Source organism: Serinus canaria, chromosome 1A, assembly GCF_022539315.1.
Source record: "Serinus canaria isolate serCan28SL12 chromosome 1A, serCan2020, whole genome shotgun sequence".
NCBI lineage: Eukaryota > Metazoa > Chordata > Aves > Passeriformes > Fringillidae > Serinus > Serinus canaria.
The window spans coordinates 71,858,679-71,873,333 of NC_066314.1; the positions used below are offsets into that span (position 1 = coordinate 71,858,679).

The following is a 14,655-nucleotide window of genomic DNA, read 5'->3' on the forward strand; positions in this document are numbered from 1 at the left end:
GGGGTCTGTCCGGAGGGCTCGGGGGGTCCCGGCGCGGGAGGGAGGCCGGGCCGGGGCGGGCGGGGGTCGGTGCCGCCAGGGCGCGTTGGGGGAGCTGCGGCCTCTGCCGGGGAAGGGAGCCAGGCGCCGGGAGGGAAGAAGAGAGCGAGGGAGAGCGGTCGGTGGGAGCCTGGCCGAGGCCGGAGCGGGAGCGCGCTCCGTGCCGGGGTTCCCCCCTCGCTCGGTGCCCGCGGCGAGGCGGGGCGGGCGTGGCGCCGAGCGGAGCCCGCAGCACCGAGGTCTCCGCTCCCTCCCCCGGCGGCTGCGGGCCGGGCAGCGAGGCCGGAGCACCCCGCGCCCGGGGCGGGGTGGAAATTTACCGGGTCGGTGCTCAGCGAGGGGCTCGGCAGGAGGCGGAGGGAGGGCGGGGAGCGGCGGAGCATCATCTGGCGGGGAACGCGAGGGACCAAATGACTGTGACCAAGGGCGGCAGCCGCCACCGCCGCCGAGAGAGCAGCGAGCCGCAGCGGCAGCAGCAGCCCCGCTCCCCGGCGGCGATGGCGGCGGGCGGCGGCGGGGCTGAGCGGAGCTGAGCCGGGCCGAGCCGGGCCGGGCCCCCGCCGCGGCCCCGCATGGCGCGGGCCTGATGTCGGAGCGCGGCCCGGAGCCGCGGCGGCGCTGCGGGAGCAGGAGGAGGATGGCGGGGCTGGCGTGGAAGTGGCCGCGTACCCGCCTGCCCGTAGGCGCCAGCGCCCTGGGCGTCTTCGTCCTCTGCTGGCTCTACGTGTTCCCCGTGTACCGGCTGCCCGACGAGAAGGAGATCGTGCAGGGTGTGCTGCTGCAGCAGGGCAAGGCGTGGAGGAGGAACCAGACTGCGGTCGCCCTGTTCAGGTACCGCCGTGCGCGGCCCAAGGGCAGCGGGGACGGGCAGCGGGGACCGCCAGCCGCGCCCGGAGCCCGCCCGGCCTCTCCTCGCCCCGCCGAGCCCCAAACTTTATTTCTTCTTTCCCGACCCTTTGTTCTGTCACAGCGGGCGGCGGGCGGGCAGGGCCCTTCTGCCCCGCAAAACTTTTTTTGGGGTGGCTCCGTTATCTGCGGAGGAGAAGGGGCTCGGCGCGGGGGATGGAGGCTCGTCCCCGCAGGGATGCGCTGCCAGAGGGGTGAGGGTTCCGAGGGTGCGGCGGCCGCCTGCACAATGGGATGCTTCTCACTTGGCGGGTATCGGAGGCACCTAACAAAGCTCCGCGGCTGCTAACAAAGCCCGGGTCTGTCGGCCCGGCTCCCCCGCTGCCGGGGCTGCCCGGAGAGAACCCGGTCCGTGCGGCTCCCGGGATGCGCAGGGATGGATGTCTGTGCAGAGAGCCCGGGATGCGCAGGGATGGATGTCTGTGCAGAGCCCAGGATGCGCAGGGATGGATGTGCAGAGCCCGGGATGCGCAGGGAAGGTTTCCGCGGATGTGCATCCGAGCAGCCTCGGGAGGCTCCGCGCTGCTCCTGGGCTCTGTGCGGTTTATTAGAGAAGCCACGTGAAAAGGCACCTTTTCTCTCTCCTCTCTGCTCTTGACGTGGCTGGGAAATGGCGATAGTCCTTGGGGCCCGTTTCGCTTTCCCAGCTGCACAGGAGAGGGGAAGGCTGCAGCCGAGCTACCCCAGCTGCCAGCCGAGGAAACCGAGCCGGTCCCTGCGCTGGGCAGGAATTTTTAATCACTCTCCTTTAAAAGAGTCTGCAGTGGAGACCTGCATCCTCTCAAAAATTTCTCACATGTTTGAGTAAAATACAGGCAATTGGAAGAGAGGCAGATTTCCCTCCCTTTCCCGGAGGGAGGCTGGTGTTTTTGTCCCTGTCCTCCAAATAGCAAATTAAAGATCAGAGTAAGTGGTAATCAAACTGCCTCCAGAAATACCGTCTTTAGTAAAATGAATCAGATCCAAAATTCAAGGGACTTATTTTCCTTTTCCTTTTTAAAAATATTTTTGTTTGTTTTAAGTGACATACAGATTTATTTTAAATTCTTCAGTATTTTCTGAATGTATTTGCCTTTGTCATGAACTGGAGCTGATGTTAATATCAAGTTAATATCTTGTCTGCTGGGATAACAGAAGCCTAACAGTTCTTGAAATGCACAATTGTTGGTTAGCCCCCAACCCTGGAGGAAGTCTGAGCAATGATGGGTGATGAGCAGAAATGTGCTGCTACTATCTCATTAGGCAGGCCTGGAAGAAGTCCTCCTTTTAATACAGAACTGGCTAGAAGTTCTAATAAGATACAGGATCCCTCTCCTAAAGCACTTAACTAACACTAGAAGCTACGTTTGTCTTCTTGACTATTAGTTAATCTTGATCCTGTGCCCCAAATTCCCCCATTTTTGGGGGTACATGAATTCAGCTTTCTAAAAAATTACCCCACAGGTTATATAGGAAAGAGTTTGGTCTATTAGTTGTCATGTTAGTAAACCAAATGTTGTTTGAAGAATGGTAGTGCTGCTGCAGTTCCAGTTTACAAAACAGTCCTAGACCATTTCCACCACATGGTTTAGTAACAAACTCTGTGTGGCTTATCAGCTATTCCACTTGCCCACATGTTCTTCTACTCTCTAAGCATAGTGATTATCTCAGAGATGCTGTTGAAGAGAGTCTGATGCAATAAAAGGAGCTGTTGTTTCTTGTCTGATCCTCTTGATGAGTTGGTGCAGAACTAAATACAATGAACATTAAATCAATCTGCTTTAACTGTAGTTTTTAAGAGAAATTGTATGCTGGAGATATGTAGTGAGTATAGTAAACGGTATTATTCCAACACTTGTAAAGTAGAACTCTATTTTTGCTTCTTTAATTGGCTTCTCTTCATGATGGAAGATTTTGAAGTTGAAGCCCATGTCAGGCAAGCTGCTGTGTATTTGAGGTTAACAGAAACTCTTTGCTCTGGTCCTGCTGTCCCTAAGCAAGCCAGCTGTAAAAACTCCAAATTTAACTTTCTGCTGGAAAATTCCAGAGAATGTCAGTCTCTGTTGGAATGGGAAAGGAGGGATAGAGCTTCACAGAAAACCTGCATGTGAATTTTCAAGTAATATGGCTTTCCATAATAGTCTAATATTAAGTGTGCTTTAATGTAGTATTAATAAAATATTATTTAAGAACAGTGTTAATTGCTGTTCTCCCTAGCCTTCCTGCCACATTCTGGTTAACAGACAATTTTGGTCTCACTCAATTTGAAGCATAAGTTGGAATTAATCTGGGCTAAAAGTTCAGTTCTGCTTTGTGTAATAGAGTGGCATTTGTGGGATTGTATAGCCAGGCTCTTGCTACACAGAGCAAACACCTGCTAGGTTTGGGACTTTCTCCTCCCATAAACTCACTGGACTCCCATTGCTAAAGTGGATATTGGGTAATTAATTTGATGAAATCATATTTTTCAAACCTCAGAAAGACTATTTCCCCTTTGCCTTCTGTACCAAGGACAACTTCACTAAGTGACTTAACAAGTTCAGCAAAACCATTGGGGTAATTTGGGGTAGTTTGGGTTGAACCCTGGCAACCCTCAATCTCCACTGCTGCTTCCTTCTCCTCTCTGTACAGTCAGGAACCCTGAGGAAGGATCTGACCCCTTATGCAAGAGCCCAGACTGGCCTGGTTCTCGTGGAATGATTCAATGGGAGTTTTGTGTTTGAATGAATTTCCAGAACTGCTTTTCAAACATAAATATCTGTATAATTAGCCATAGAGGCCTTTAAATTTCAAGACACTAGAGGTTGAGGGTAGTCATACAGTGACAGCATCTCCTGTCTGACAAATGCTGAATATTCTGTCAGTCAGATGGTAAAACTGCTCAATTTTGAGCTGCAAAGTGGTCAAAATAGGAGTAAGACCATCATTAGAGCCACTAATAGCTAATGTGTCTAATCTGCCTACAATATAATGGCTTGTCATCCTCTGGTGGTTAATGTTATTGAGCCCTAATTGTTTTTACAGATTGCTTAGGGGTTTTTTTTAGGGCCTAGTGCTGCTGAGATTATTTAGGGAAAAATGTTTTTACTTGTTGTCTGTTATTTGCTGAAGTAAATTGAGTACAGTAATACCTTTAGGATTATTTTGTTTAAAAAATTGCAATTCATTAAAGGCAGAACTGGATCTTTTTATCTGCCTTACAAGCTCCATAGAACCAGGAATCCCAAGGACTGTGTGTTTATACGAACTCTCATTTGTTGGTGGAGGATGGAGCTCCTCTGGGGAGTGGGTGTGCTGTGGGGTCAGTGGGTTTGGGCTGCCAGCAGTCCCCCTGGAGGGGTTGGATGATGCTGAGAGCCTCAGAGGCTCTTCAGGAAGAGATGGGACAGTCCCTGCCAGACACCAGGAAGGCTTCTCTGAGATTCAGCTGTCTTCTTGCTTCGGCTGATTCAGTTTGGTGTGATGCTGAAAGGTCACCAGAGATTATCCTGGGGGTGACTTGATCAAACTGGTGGCAGATGTCCCCTGTGAACTCACTGCTCATGACCTGACTCCAGCCAGAGCATCTGCTACAGCTTGTCTTTGTGTCTTTGCTCCCCAGTGATGGCTCTGACACTGCCAAACTGGCCATGCTCACCTTGGCTGAGGTGAGCCACTCCTTCCCACCAGATCTGTCCATTTTCCATGGGCAGAGCAGAGAGGGTGCCCTGGAGTCACACAGGGCTCAGTGCCTGGGCTGGACAGAATTCCCAGGCTCTGGTGTTGGCAGAGGGGATGTGCACAGGCTGTGCAGCCTCTGCTGCTGCTGCCTCTGTGTGCCCTGCAGAAGCCCTGCTCTGCTCTTTCCCCCCTGGAACTCCCTCCTGCCAGCTGCTCCTGTCTGCACGGAGGGCAGGCACAGCAGGAGCAGCCCCTGTGCACGTCACTGCTCATCCTGGATTGCATGAGCACAGGGCTGCAATTACAGGTCACTCCCCCGTGGGTATGGCAGATGCTATGGCTGAGTCAGCAAGGTTTTCTTTAGTTCAGACGGGTTTCTTCCCTTCTCTTTTTATGCCAACACTGCAAATTACGTGAGTCTGGGGATCCTCACTGGGCTATTTCAAGGCAAATCTGAGATTAAACTTTGTGTTGCTCAGCCTCACTTTAGAAAAGAGTTTGGCCCTTCTTAAATAGCTTCATCAGATACAGAATTACCCCTGCTTTCCTTAAATGCTTATGAAGGACAGAGCTAGGAATAGACCTGGGAGATGCTGGATTAGGTTTGTTCTGTCTCTGTGCCCTTGATCTTGTTGCTGTTGCTGTTGTATTTGCTTCATTGGTGATAAAGGGAGTATTTGCAATTTGTGGTTTCCAGCTGAGATGAGAAGTTGTTTTGGTGAAGAGCTACAGTTTTGAAGAGCAGGTTGAAGGTGAGAAGAAAGAAATATTCTTATTGCATGTTATTATTTGGAGGCTGTGATGAAGAAAGCAAGCTGTAGAGAGGCTTGGCTCCATATCTTCCAGATGGATACCTGAATGACATGAAAACAATGAGAAATAGTGATCTGAGCTAGCTCTCAGTGTCTTTGCAGATGAGAGCTGTGCTGGCAAGATAGGAATTGATTTAAATTCCTGAGTTCCAGCTCCTGCTCTCCTCCTTCCTTGACCCTAAGCAGCATTTTCTTACAGACTGTGATTGGCAGGCCTGAAGAAACAGACTGCTGAGATCCCTGGTGTTGTGCACCGTGTTGGATTGCTGCTTTCCTCTGGACTTGTACAAAGCCCAGCCTGCCAGTAGATATGGGAGGATGTGGCCAGCTCCCTGAGGCTCTTTTCCTGTTAGCTGGGAGCAGCCAAAGGCCCACAGCCAGGCTCTGGGGAGCTGGAGAGGCTTTGCTGGAATTCAGGTTACCCAGCTGGGGCCCCCAAAGTCTGGTATGTACACAGCAGGCACTGCTGCCTGTATGGATTTTCCCATTTAGCTTTTCCCTTTCTTTGCTGTGCAGTGGGCACTGAATCACCCATACAATGGAGCAGGGAGTGATTTATTCCTCTCCTTGGAATTTTCATCTTCAGAGCAGCCAGCAGTGTTGCTCCCATTTGATGTGTGTTCAGTGACATATATGAAAATTCCTATTTTTGAGACTAGTTGCTAGTAGGTAAATGAATGGAAAATGAATTGTCTTTCACCTTTTAGAATTTGTCTTTCCCCAGTGTGGATGAACCTCACTGAAATGAGGAAGCTGTTTGGACTGCAGTCTTCTGTTGTTCCAGTTTTCTGATCACCAAAAAATACTTAAATTTCAAATCCCTGGGTATACATTAATCTTTTTCTGTATGCTGCATGGGCTTCTGAAAATGCAAGGAAATTGCTCCCGATGCTAAATCATTTTAACACAGCTGCACACAGCTAAATTCAGCCTGAAGCACATTAATCCAAGCTAAGCAGTGTTTGTAAACCTCAGTGTAGATTCAGCTGTTGTCATGTCACGATTTTTACATACAGGAGACCAGAGGTTCCTCTCCCAGGTCTTGGAATTTAACCTGATAGATAAACAGCAGATGGGGTGGGACAAGGAACTGATAAGTCCCTGGACCCTGGTAAAGCATTTTTTTCTGTGAAGTGTTTGCTGCAGGAGCTCTGAGCTTTGTGAAGAAGCTGTGCCCAGTGCCTTGACCTTAGCGGTATTTGAAATTTTTAACAAGGTGAATTATATTGTGGAGAACTAAATCCCAGCTTTCAGCAGGGTTCTGGAGGTCACTTTCCCACTGCTCGCTCTGGGATAAAGGTGAAAGTTATGAAATTAGATTGTTATACAATATTTTATGACTTAGCAGAATGGTGTGGAGTTTTTGTTGTTATTGCATTACATCAACAGAGTTTTATTTTGGCTTTTGTTTCATTTGCGGGGAAAATGCCCTCCTTAATTTCTTGGTTTAGAAATGTTCTTTCCAAATGGAGATGTGGCTACAGTGAGGCTTTTAAAGCTGCTGGGAACAGCTGAATAGAAATGGTTAACATTTTGAATGTTAAAAACATGTATTTCATGTTTGCTGAGAGCATCCTGAACATTTCCTGAACAACCATTGTGTTCATATTTTTCCTTTTTTTCCCCCTGCACCTCTTCTTCAGTCTATTCCTATTCTTAAGCTGCTTGAGGCCCTCCTCAGCTTTAAGGAGAGCTCCAGATTATTGGAGTGGCACCTTTTAAAATTGTCCAATTAACGTTCCCAGCAGTGATACAGAGCACTCATGTGAAATTATTTACTCTCTATCTCCTTCCCCATCTGAACTAACAGTACCCTTCTCCAGAGTCTTGCAGCTCCCACTGTTGATCAGGGCATCTGTTGTTTTCCATCCTTGATGTTCCAGCAGTTGGCTATCAGGCTTTCCAGGTAAATTGCAGACTTTGCCTTCACCTATCAGCAAGATAAAGGCTTTACTTATCAGCTTGCCCCTGCTCTGAGGAAGCACCCCCAGCTTTCATTTAATAGTTGCTATATAGACCTCCTATACTTTAAGGAGTGCTGGGAAAACAGATCATCAGCTATTTTCCTTGCTTTCTTGTGGGAAAAACTTGCTCTGCATATTTCTGGAATGCCAGGAGTGGCCATTGCTGTAATAGAGAAATTACAGCTTTGTATTTCCTGTCAGAGATGGAAGACAAACAAACAAGACATATTTTATTTTCTCCAGTGAAAAGATTTTAATATTTTCCTATGGGGTCCATCTTGGCCAAATGTCAGTTCTGGGAATTCAGTTCCATCTGCCTCGGTGTCTGGAGGTTCCCTTGTTCTGCTGGTGCTGTGGTCCTGCCCTGTGGTGGTGTCCCAGGGCAGGGGGATGAGGGACCCTCTGCTCTGTGCAGTGCTCAGAAATGCCACAAGAGTTGAGGAAACCAGTCCAAAGGTTGAAATGTGCAGTGAGGGGTGATGCTGAGCCCAAAGCTCTCTGCCTGCTGCCTGCCTTTTTCAGTGAGGCAGTCAGCTTTAGGCCTAATGGCAAATGGGACAAGGACTATTGGGGTTACTCATCTGGGCTTCAGTGCTCCTGCTTTGAACTGCAGGGGTCACTGGGTTTGGTTCCCCATGGAATTCTGTACAGCAAAGGAAGCAGAGTTATAAAGGAAATTAACAAACTGTGTAGATGGCATGTTTATCTCTTGTAACAACTTCAGGTCTAGGTCACCACCAGTGCTGGTTGGGAATTCTGTGAATAATTATCATTGTCCAGAAATTATTATTTTTACAGGGCCATAAGCTTGCAGAGAGACATTCTATGCTCAGAAGGATTTTCTTCCCAAGAATGTGTGTAGTGAGATCCTGGCTGTGCAGGTGATGAATTTTGATGACTGGGATGGGTTTCCCCTGTGTAAGTGAAGTCTTTAATGGGAAGGAATGTTGTAGGCACAGAGTCAGTGGTGGTTGGGGTGGGGCTGTGCCCAATCATCCCCAATTGGCTCCAGGTGTGCAGGACAGGTGAGCAGCATTGAGGGGAACGAGCCCTGGAGTGCCCAGGGGCACTGACCAAGCCCAGAGGGCACAGAGGGCACACAGGTGCACTGCATCAGCAGCAGGGCATCAAAGGCTGGGCTGGGGGACAAAGAAGAGCTGCAGAGCCTTGGAGCCCTCCTGGGTGCTGTTTGTGGCTGCACAGCCAGACCAAGCAAGGCCTGCCTGGGTGAGTGCCAGGCTGTGTGACTGTTCTTGGGGGGTGCCCCAATGGCTGAGCTCAGGGTTTGGTGGGTACTGGTTCTTCCTGCTGCTAGAACCTGGGGTACCAACTCACTGCTTGTGATGTGGGAAATGCATTTGTTTTAGTATTTTTCTTCTTTCCATGACTTCCATTGGAGCATTTATCTATTTCAGGGAGAATAGAAGAGATCTTTATTCCATGTGTAGCATTCATTTGGGATATGAATCCCTGTTCCTGGATAGTAGCTCGCAGTTACTTACAGTATAAAGAATGAATTGCCAGCTATTGGTGAGTTTCAGATTTGCTGCTGCACCTGTGAGTTCTGTCACAACTGAGCCAACAGAGAGTGCTGCAGCAGACATTCCTCATTGGAATGCAGTCTGTCGATTATCCCTGCTCCTTGTGGGTGATTTACTGCTATCCACCCAGGCCATGTTACCTTCTTCTTTGTCTGAGCGAGCTTCAGACCCTGCAGGCTCCTGTGTTGTGCTCTTCAGTATCTAATGGCAATGTAAAAAGCATGGGAATTAATTTCTCTAGGGTGTGGCTGCAACATGGGCTAGAAAGGAGATGCAATATTCATGAGACAGGAGCAGAGGACTGATGTTGGATCAGATGAGAATGGGAATGATGAAGTGAACGCTCTGTCTACAGCTTGTTTAAAGATTGATTTAAAAAATAATTTTGAGATGAATACATACTGTATTTAATTTCCATTTGCTTTTAGACCTCTGTAATTTTTATGATGTAATTAGGAAATGGGTTGAGAAGTTTTGGTCTGTCTACCTGTCTGTAAAGCAGATAGCTCACCTGTAAGTTTTCATAAAGTTTATTTATCCACCACAAGTCCTCGGTTACCTGGAGAGGAGTTTGAGGTTTATCACTGTGGTGGTCTTAATTTAGGGTTATGAGGAGGGCACCTTTTGCCAAGGACCAGGATCCCAGCTGTTTTCAGGCTCTGAGGCTCAGCAGGCCAGGGGATGACCCCTGCACAATTTCACCGGGCTTGGTTGGTGATGCTCACTCCTCCCTCAGAGCCAAGCAGCAAAGGATGCTGGAGGATTTGAGGCTGGGGCACTCAGTGTAACTCGGAGAATGCCCACCCTTGTAAAGCTGTGCCCACTCCTGCAATCAGGACTTTGTGGCAGTCTTGCTTTCATGGCATAGAAATGAACCTGAATGTTTGAGTCCTCATAACTGCAGGGAAGTGCTGGAAATGTGAATGGTGGCTTGGCCCCCAAAAGGCAAGTAAAAATCCTCTGTGGGTTGTTGCAGTTCAGATGCCTCATTTCTGTGTTTAATCATCATTTTGGGGGCCTGAGTCACAGTTTTTAAGTGATAGGATTGCTACAGTGAGAATTACATATCAGCCTATAATTAGATGCATTTTTTAATTAAGGACACTGCAACAGTGAAGGGAATGAGAGAAACAAAACCAGTCTGGGCATTCCTTCATAGGTTATGTTATTGAACATTTTGTCTTGGCAGCCAGCAAGCATCCAGCACAAACACACTTTCTGAGCCTTATGCACAAATGCTGAACATCTCCAGGTTTATGTGTGCCCAGCTGGAAGAAGCTGTGAAAATGCACTTGGGCTTGTTATCCTTCCTATCCTGTTTCAGCCACTGTCTTTAGTGTATCCAGAAGGGAATGGCAGAGTGCTGTTGGACCTTTCTGATCCGCAAAGGGTAACAACAGCAAGGAACTTAACTATCAATAGAGAAATTGTGTTTTGATAAATCTGTTTAGACAACAGAACACGTGGAAAACACTTATTTAATGTAGTTCAGTAAGTGCTAATGGGTCTAGTTTCTTAGAACATGTTTATTTTTGCCTTGGGTCTGTGATGCTTTCTCTCATTTACAAACTGTTTCTCTCACAAACTGTTTTGTGCTTCGCTTGTCTAACAGGCCATTGCTACTGAAAGTCTTGTACTAAGAGGGTTCAGTTTGTTGTTGTTCCCCACCTAATCTGTGGGAAAACGTTGAGTTGGTTTTACAAATTGAGTACAAATTCGGTTTTCTCATCTGCTGCAGAATAGCAGATCTGCATCAGGGAGAAAAGCTGAGTTCCCTCTGCAGTGTGGGGGCGTGGGCTCTTCTCTGTGGCATGGGCAGTGTCTGTCACCTGAAATCAGGGCTCACCCTCGATGAATTTGACCTTTCTCAGCACTTTGGAGCTTAATCAGTTCTTTCCCAGGGAGCTTTCAGCTTCATCATTTGGTTTCAGGTGGTGTCTCTGCAGTCTGCCTGCTGAGAATCTTACTCCCCTCCGTTCAAGAGCAATAACTTGTTTTGCCTTAGAGAAATTAAAAAGAAACCCCAAAGTCTTGAGAAGTTGTTTCCACTTGTGAATTGCCAGTATAGAGGTGTCTCTCAAACACCTGGATAACTGCTAGGAAGAGACCAGCTTTAGGAATGTTTAAGGAAGAAATAGCCAGCATTGTCATTTCCTCATCACCTCTTTGGGTCTAAAGCGAATGCACTGAAGGTACTGCAGTGAAAGATCTCCCAAAACACACTGGACAAGTGATTGAGCACATAAACACAATTTTTAAAGTATTTAAAAACCAACTTTCAGGCAATATTCCTGTCTTAAAATTCCTCGTCGCAGGACTAAGTAGGCTGAATGATTTATTTAGTGGATTTTTACTTTTATCCTCACACTGAGTAGATATGTTGGATAAATTTCCTGAAGGATGTTTAGGATTTTTGCTTGCTCTTTTTAGCAGCAGCTTTTAAATGTTAATACTGTAAAAGACCATAAACCTTCAGAAAGCTAACTCCCAGTGTAAAGCACTCTGAGTCCTCTGGGCTTGTGCTATTCCTGCAAGCTGATACAGCTCCTCTGAAAAGGGGAGAGGGGAGGCACCCTTGGGAGTTTGCCCTGTTTTCCCTGGTGCTGCCCTGCATCCCTCCCTGCTGGAGGTGCTGGCTGTGCCTGCTGTCCCTTGGGAACTTACAGGGGACACCACAGGCTTGCCAGCTCCAGAAGAACTTGTCCTGGTGTTCTGGAAAAGGATTGCCTTAATGCTTTGGATCCTTTCCAGAACCACCTCAGCTGTCACCAGCAGCTCTTCCCACTTGAAAGAGCAATATTTTCTATAAATAGTGGTGCAAATTGGGCTCTGGTTGTGTCCCAGATCCCTCAGCTTCTTCCATCCCTGATGACAGGAGTGTGGGGTGAGAGGCAGCAGGTGCTGGGCAGGGGCACAGCTCTGCCAGCTCTAGCCTTGTCCTGCTGCTCCCAGGGCACAGCTCTGCCAGCTCTAGCCTTGTCCTGCTGCTCCCAGGGCACAGCTCTGCCAGCTCTAGCCTTGTCCTGCTGCTCCCAGGGCAGGGGCACAGCTCTGCCAGCTCTAGCCTTGTCCTGCTGCTCCCAGGGCAGGGGCACAGCTCTGCCAGCTCTAGCCTTGTCCTGCTGCTCCCAGGGCAGGGGCACAGCTCTGCCAGCTCTAGCCTTGTCCTGCTGCTCTCAGGGCAGGGTGCCTTCCTTCACACATTCTTATTTAGAAGCTGAGTTTTCTCCTGGGAGAAGTGTCAGAGCCCTCCTGTCGGCTGGAAGGAAAAGATGGTGGAATGGAATGCTCCAAAGGAAGGAAAATGCTCTTGGGGGGCAGGAGGGAAGGTGGTGAGATGGAGAAGCCTTGGGAGGTTGAAAGGGAGGTGGAAGATGGATAGAGGGCTTAACACAGTAGAGACAAGGAGTTTTTAGCAGCAGGGGCACTGAAGAACAAGAAACACAAAGAGCAGAGAATAAAATAAAGAAACATTTATGTGAAGCAGAATAGCAGAGAAAGACCATGGTTAGGAAATCTGAGAACAAGTATATGGCTAAATCAGAGCAGCAATCAAGTAAGGGTAAAACACTCAGTGAAGTGGACAATTTAAGAACTGCTCTGTTGGTTAAGCAAGGTTACCCAAGGAGGTAATAATTAATTAAAACAGCGTGAGATAAATGATAATTTCAGTGAAGAAGCTCGAGTGTCAGAGGGAAGCAGATCACTTGAGTAAATTGAGGGTCCAGTTTCAATGGCCCAAGGTACGAGAGAGGCTATGAAACCATAAGAGGAGAGGGTGTTCTCATGCCACAAGACAGGAGAATCATTTTGCTCTAGAGATGATGTTGAAGTGGTGAGATTTGGAAGTGGAGTGATGAAATATGTGGAGTACAGCCCACTCACTGCAGCTATCTCTGGTACCTGTCCTACTTAAGAGCTGTGCTAGGGAAAATGTCCATATGGTTAGCAAAAAGACAGGAAAACAACATTTGTTGCTCTGTTTTTTTTTTTCATTCTCTGATTGCATTTTGCCAACTAGACAGTCCACAGGCTTGGCATCTAGTGAACTTTGTTTGCTGAGGGTTAGCGTGTCCTTTGGGGCACCAGAAGCTCAGGCTGAGGGATAATGAGCTACAGCAGGCAATTCCTTGACTTCTGTCTCAAAATGGGGTTGGTTACTGTGGTTTTGGGTGAGACTTCAGAACAAGGCATGCTTTGTTCTGGCTGGATGCAGACATTGCATTTCTGATGAGGTGACTCCTGGCTGTCTGCTCCAGTAGGGTCAGGCACACTGCTGGCATTGCATGGATGCAAAATGTGTGTTCAGAAAGCTCCCAGCTCTCTGTTCTGGGGTTCTCAGCTCCTGCACAGCTCCTGGGCCATGTGCACTTGCCCAGAGTGGGTTCCAGGCTTTGGGGCAGCTCTGGGGAGGTCAGGGCTGTGTGGGGCAGAGGCAGGGGGCTGCTGCAGGTCTGTGACATGCCAGCCTGTCCCCAGAGGGACCTGGCTGTGCAGGTTTGGGCAGAGCAGGGACATTCTGGCTCTGGCTGCTGCTGTTTTCTCTTCTGCAGCACTTCCTTCATGTAGCTCCTGCCCCAAAAGTGCCTACTCCCAATGGTTTGGGAACCCTGTGGGGATCTGCAGGAGATTTGTGAGAGGTGTGCAGCAGAAATCTGCTGATAGTGGACTTTTATTGCAGTGCATGAAAACACAGAAGTGTCTTTAACAGGACTAATTACTCCATCAGGTCCTTTAAGTTTAGTTTCCTGTCTCTGTCAAGGCTTGGTACCAAATGCTGCAGAAAAGTCATGCAATAAATACAGTAGTAGCATGATCTCCCAAATCAATTCTTAGCATTTTGAGACTTCATTTAGCCTTCACTAACTTAGTTCAGCACCTTGTTCCAAATTACTGTTATTTACAACAGCCTTCCATGTTCTTGGAGCTTACATAAACAATTAATTCCTTCATTATTCTTAATTAAGGAAGTGCAAGTGTTCTTGGAATGGTTAGTTCTTAAATATATTTGTCTTATTCTTAGATCACTGCTTAATCACTTTAAAAGAATGTGTTTCTTCTTTGGCTCATACACTCTTTTTGTACTAATTTGCTTTTTTATCTAGTTGATTTTTAGATTTTGACATTGTACCAGAAAAAAAAATGTCACCATGCTGTTGAAAACTAAATAGCTCATCTTCAACCCTGTAGTAAACAGTTTAATTGCTGTGGAAACTGAATTACTGCTCTTTAAAATTGTTCAGTTGTTGCTTCTGAACTGATCCTTTTTTTTTTTCAAAATAATTCACTGCATAAGTTTCTTGACATGAGTAGCATAGACCAACTGGTCACGATGCAGTAGAGCTCTGTAATTTGTCACACATCTTGAGCTGCATGGTGAATTTTCAAGATGAATTTGAGACCTAAAAAGGTGGCAGTTGGACTGCCCAGCTGGAGGATGCTCTCAAATCAGCTGTGTCAGGCCTGGGAGCTGAGGCTGGGTCAAAGAAAAAAGCATGTTGGGTTAACTTCTGTGCAGTGCACATCCTGTAGGTGAGAACGTGGGAGTCTGCTCAGGAGGCTGACATTTATCTTCCTGAAAGGGCACATTTTTTATCTTTACTTGGTAGCAGGAAGGAAAACCACAGATTCTGTCAGGTCATTTTGGAACAAGTCCAGAGCTGCCCCAGGAAGCTGGGGACAAAGGGGTCAGAAGGAGAGCATGTCCTGGGGCCGGGGGATTCTTGTTCCCAGCACAGTTCCCACAGTGTTCCT

The 14,655-nt window shown here is 47.9% G+C and overlaps 1 protein-coding gene across 1 annotated transcript in view; it reads left to right on the top strand.

The window, feature by feature from the left end:
• The first annotated feature begins 441 nt into the window (after positions 1 to 441).
• Positions 442 to 14,655, top strand: part of ST8SIA1 (ST8 alpha-N-acetyl-neuraminide alpha-2,8-sialyltransferase 1) — a 103,564-nt gene continuing 89,350 nt past the window's right edge. The window contains exon 1 of the mRNA XM_030238025.2: positions 442 to 870. Within this exon, the coding sequence (XP_030093885.1) occupies positions 626 to 870 (245 nt within the window). The 5' untranslated portion in view covers positions 442 to 625. The remainder of the gene's footprint in view (positions 871 to 14,655) is intronic.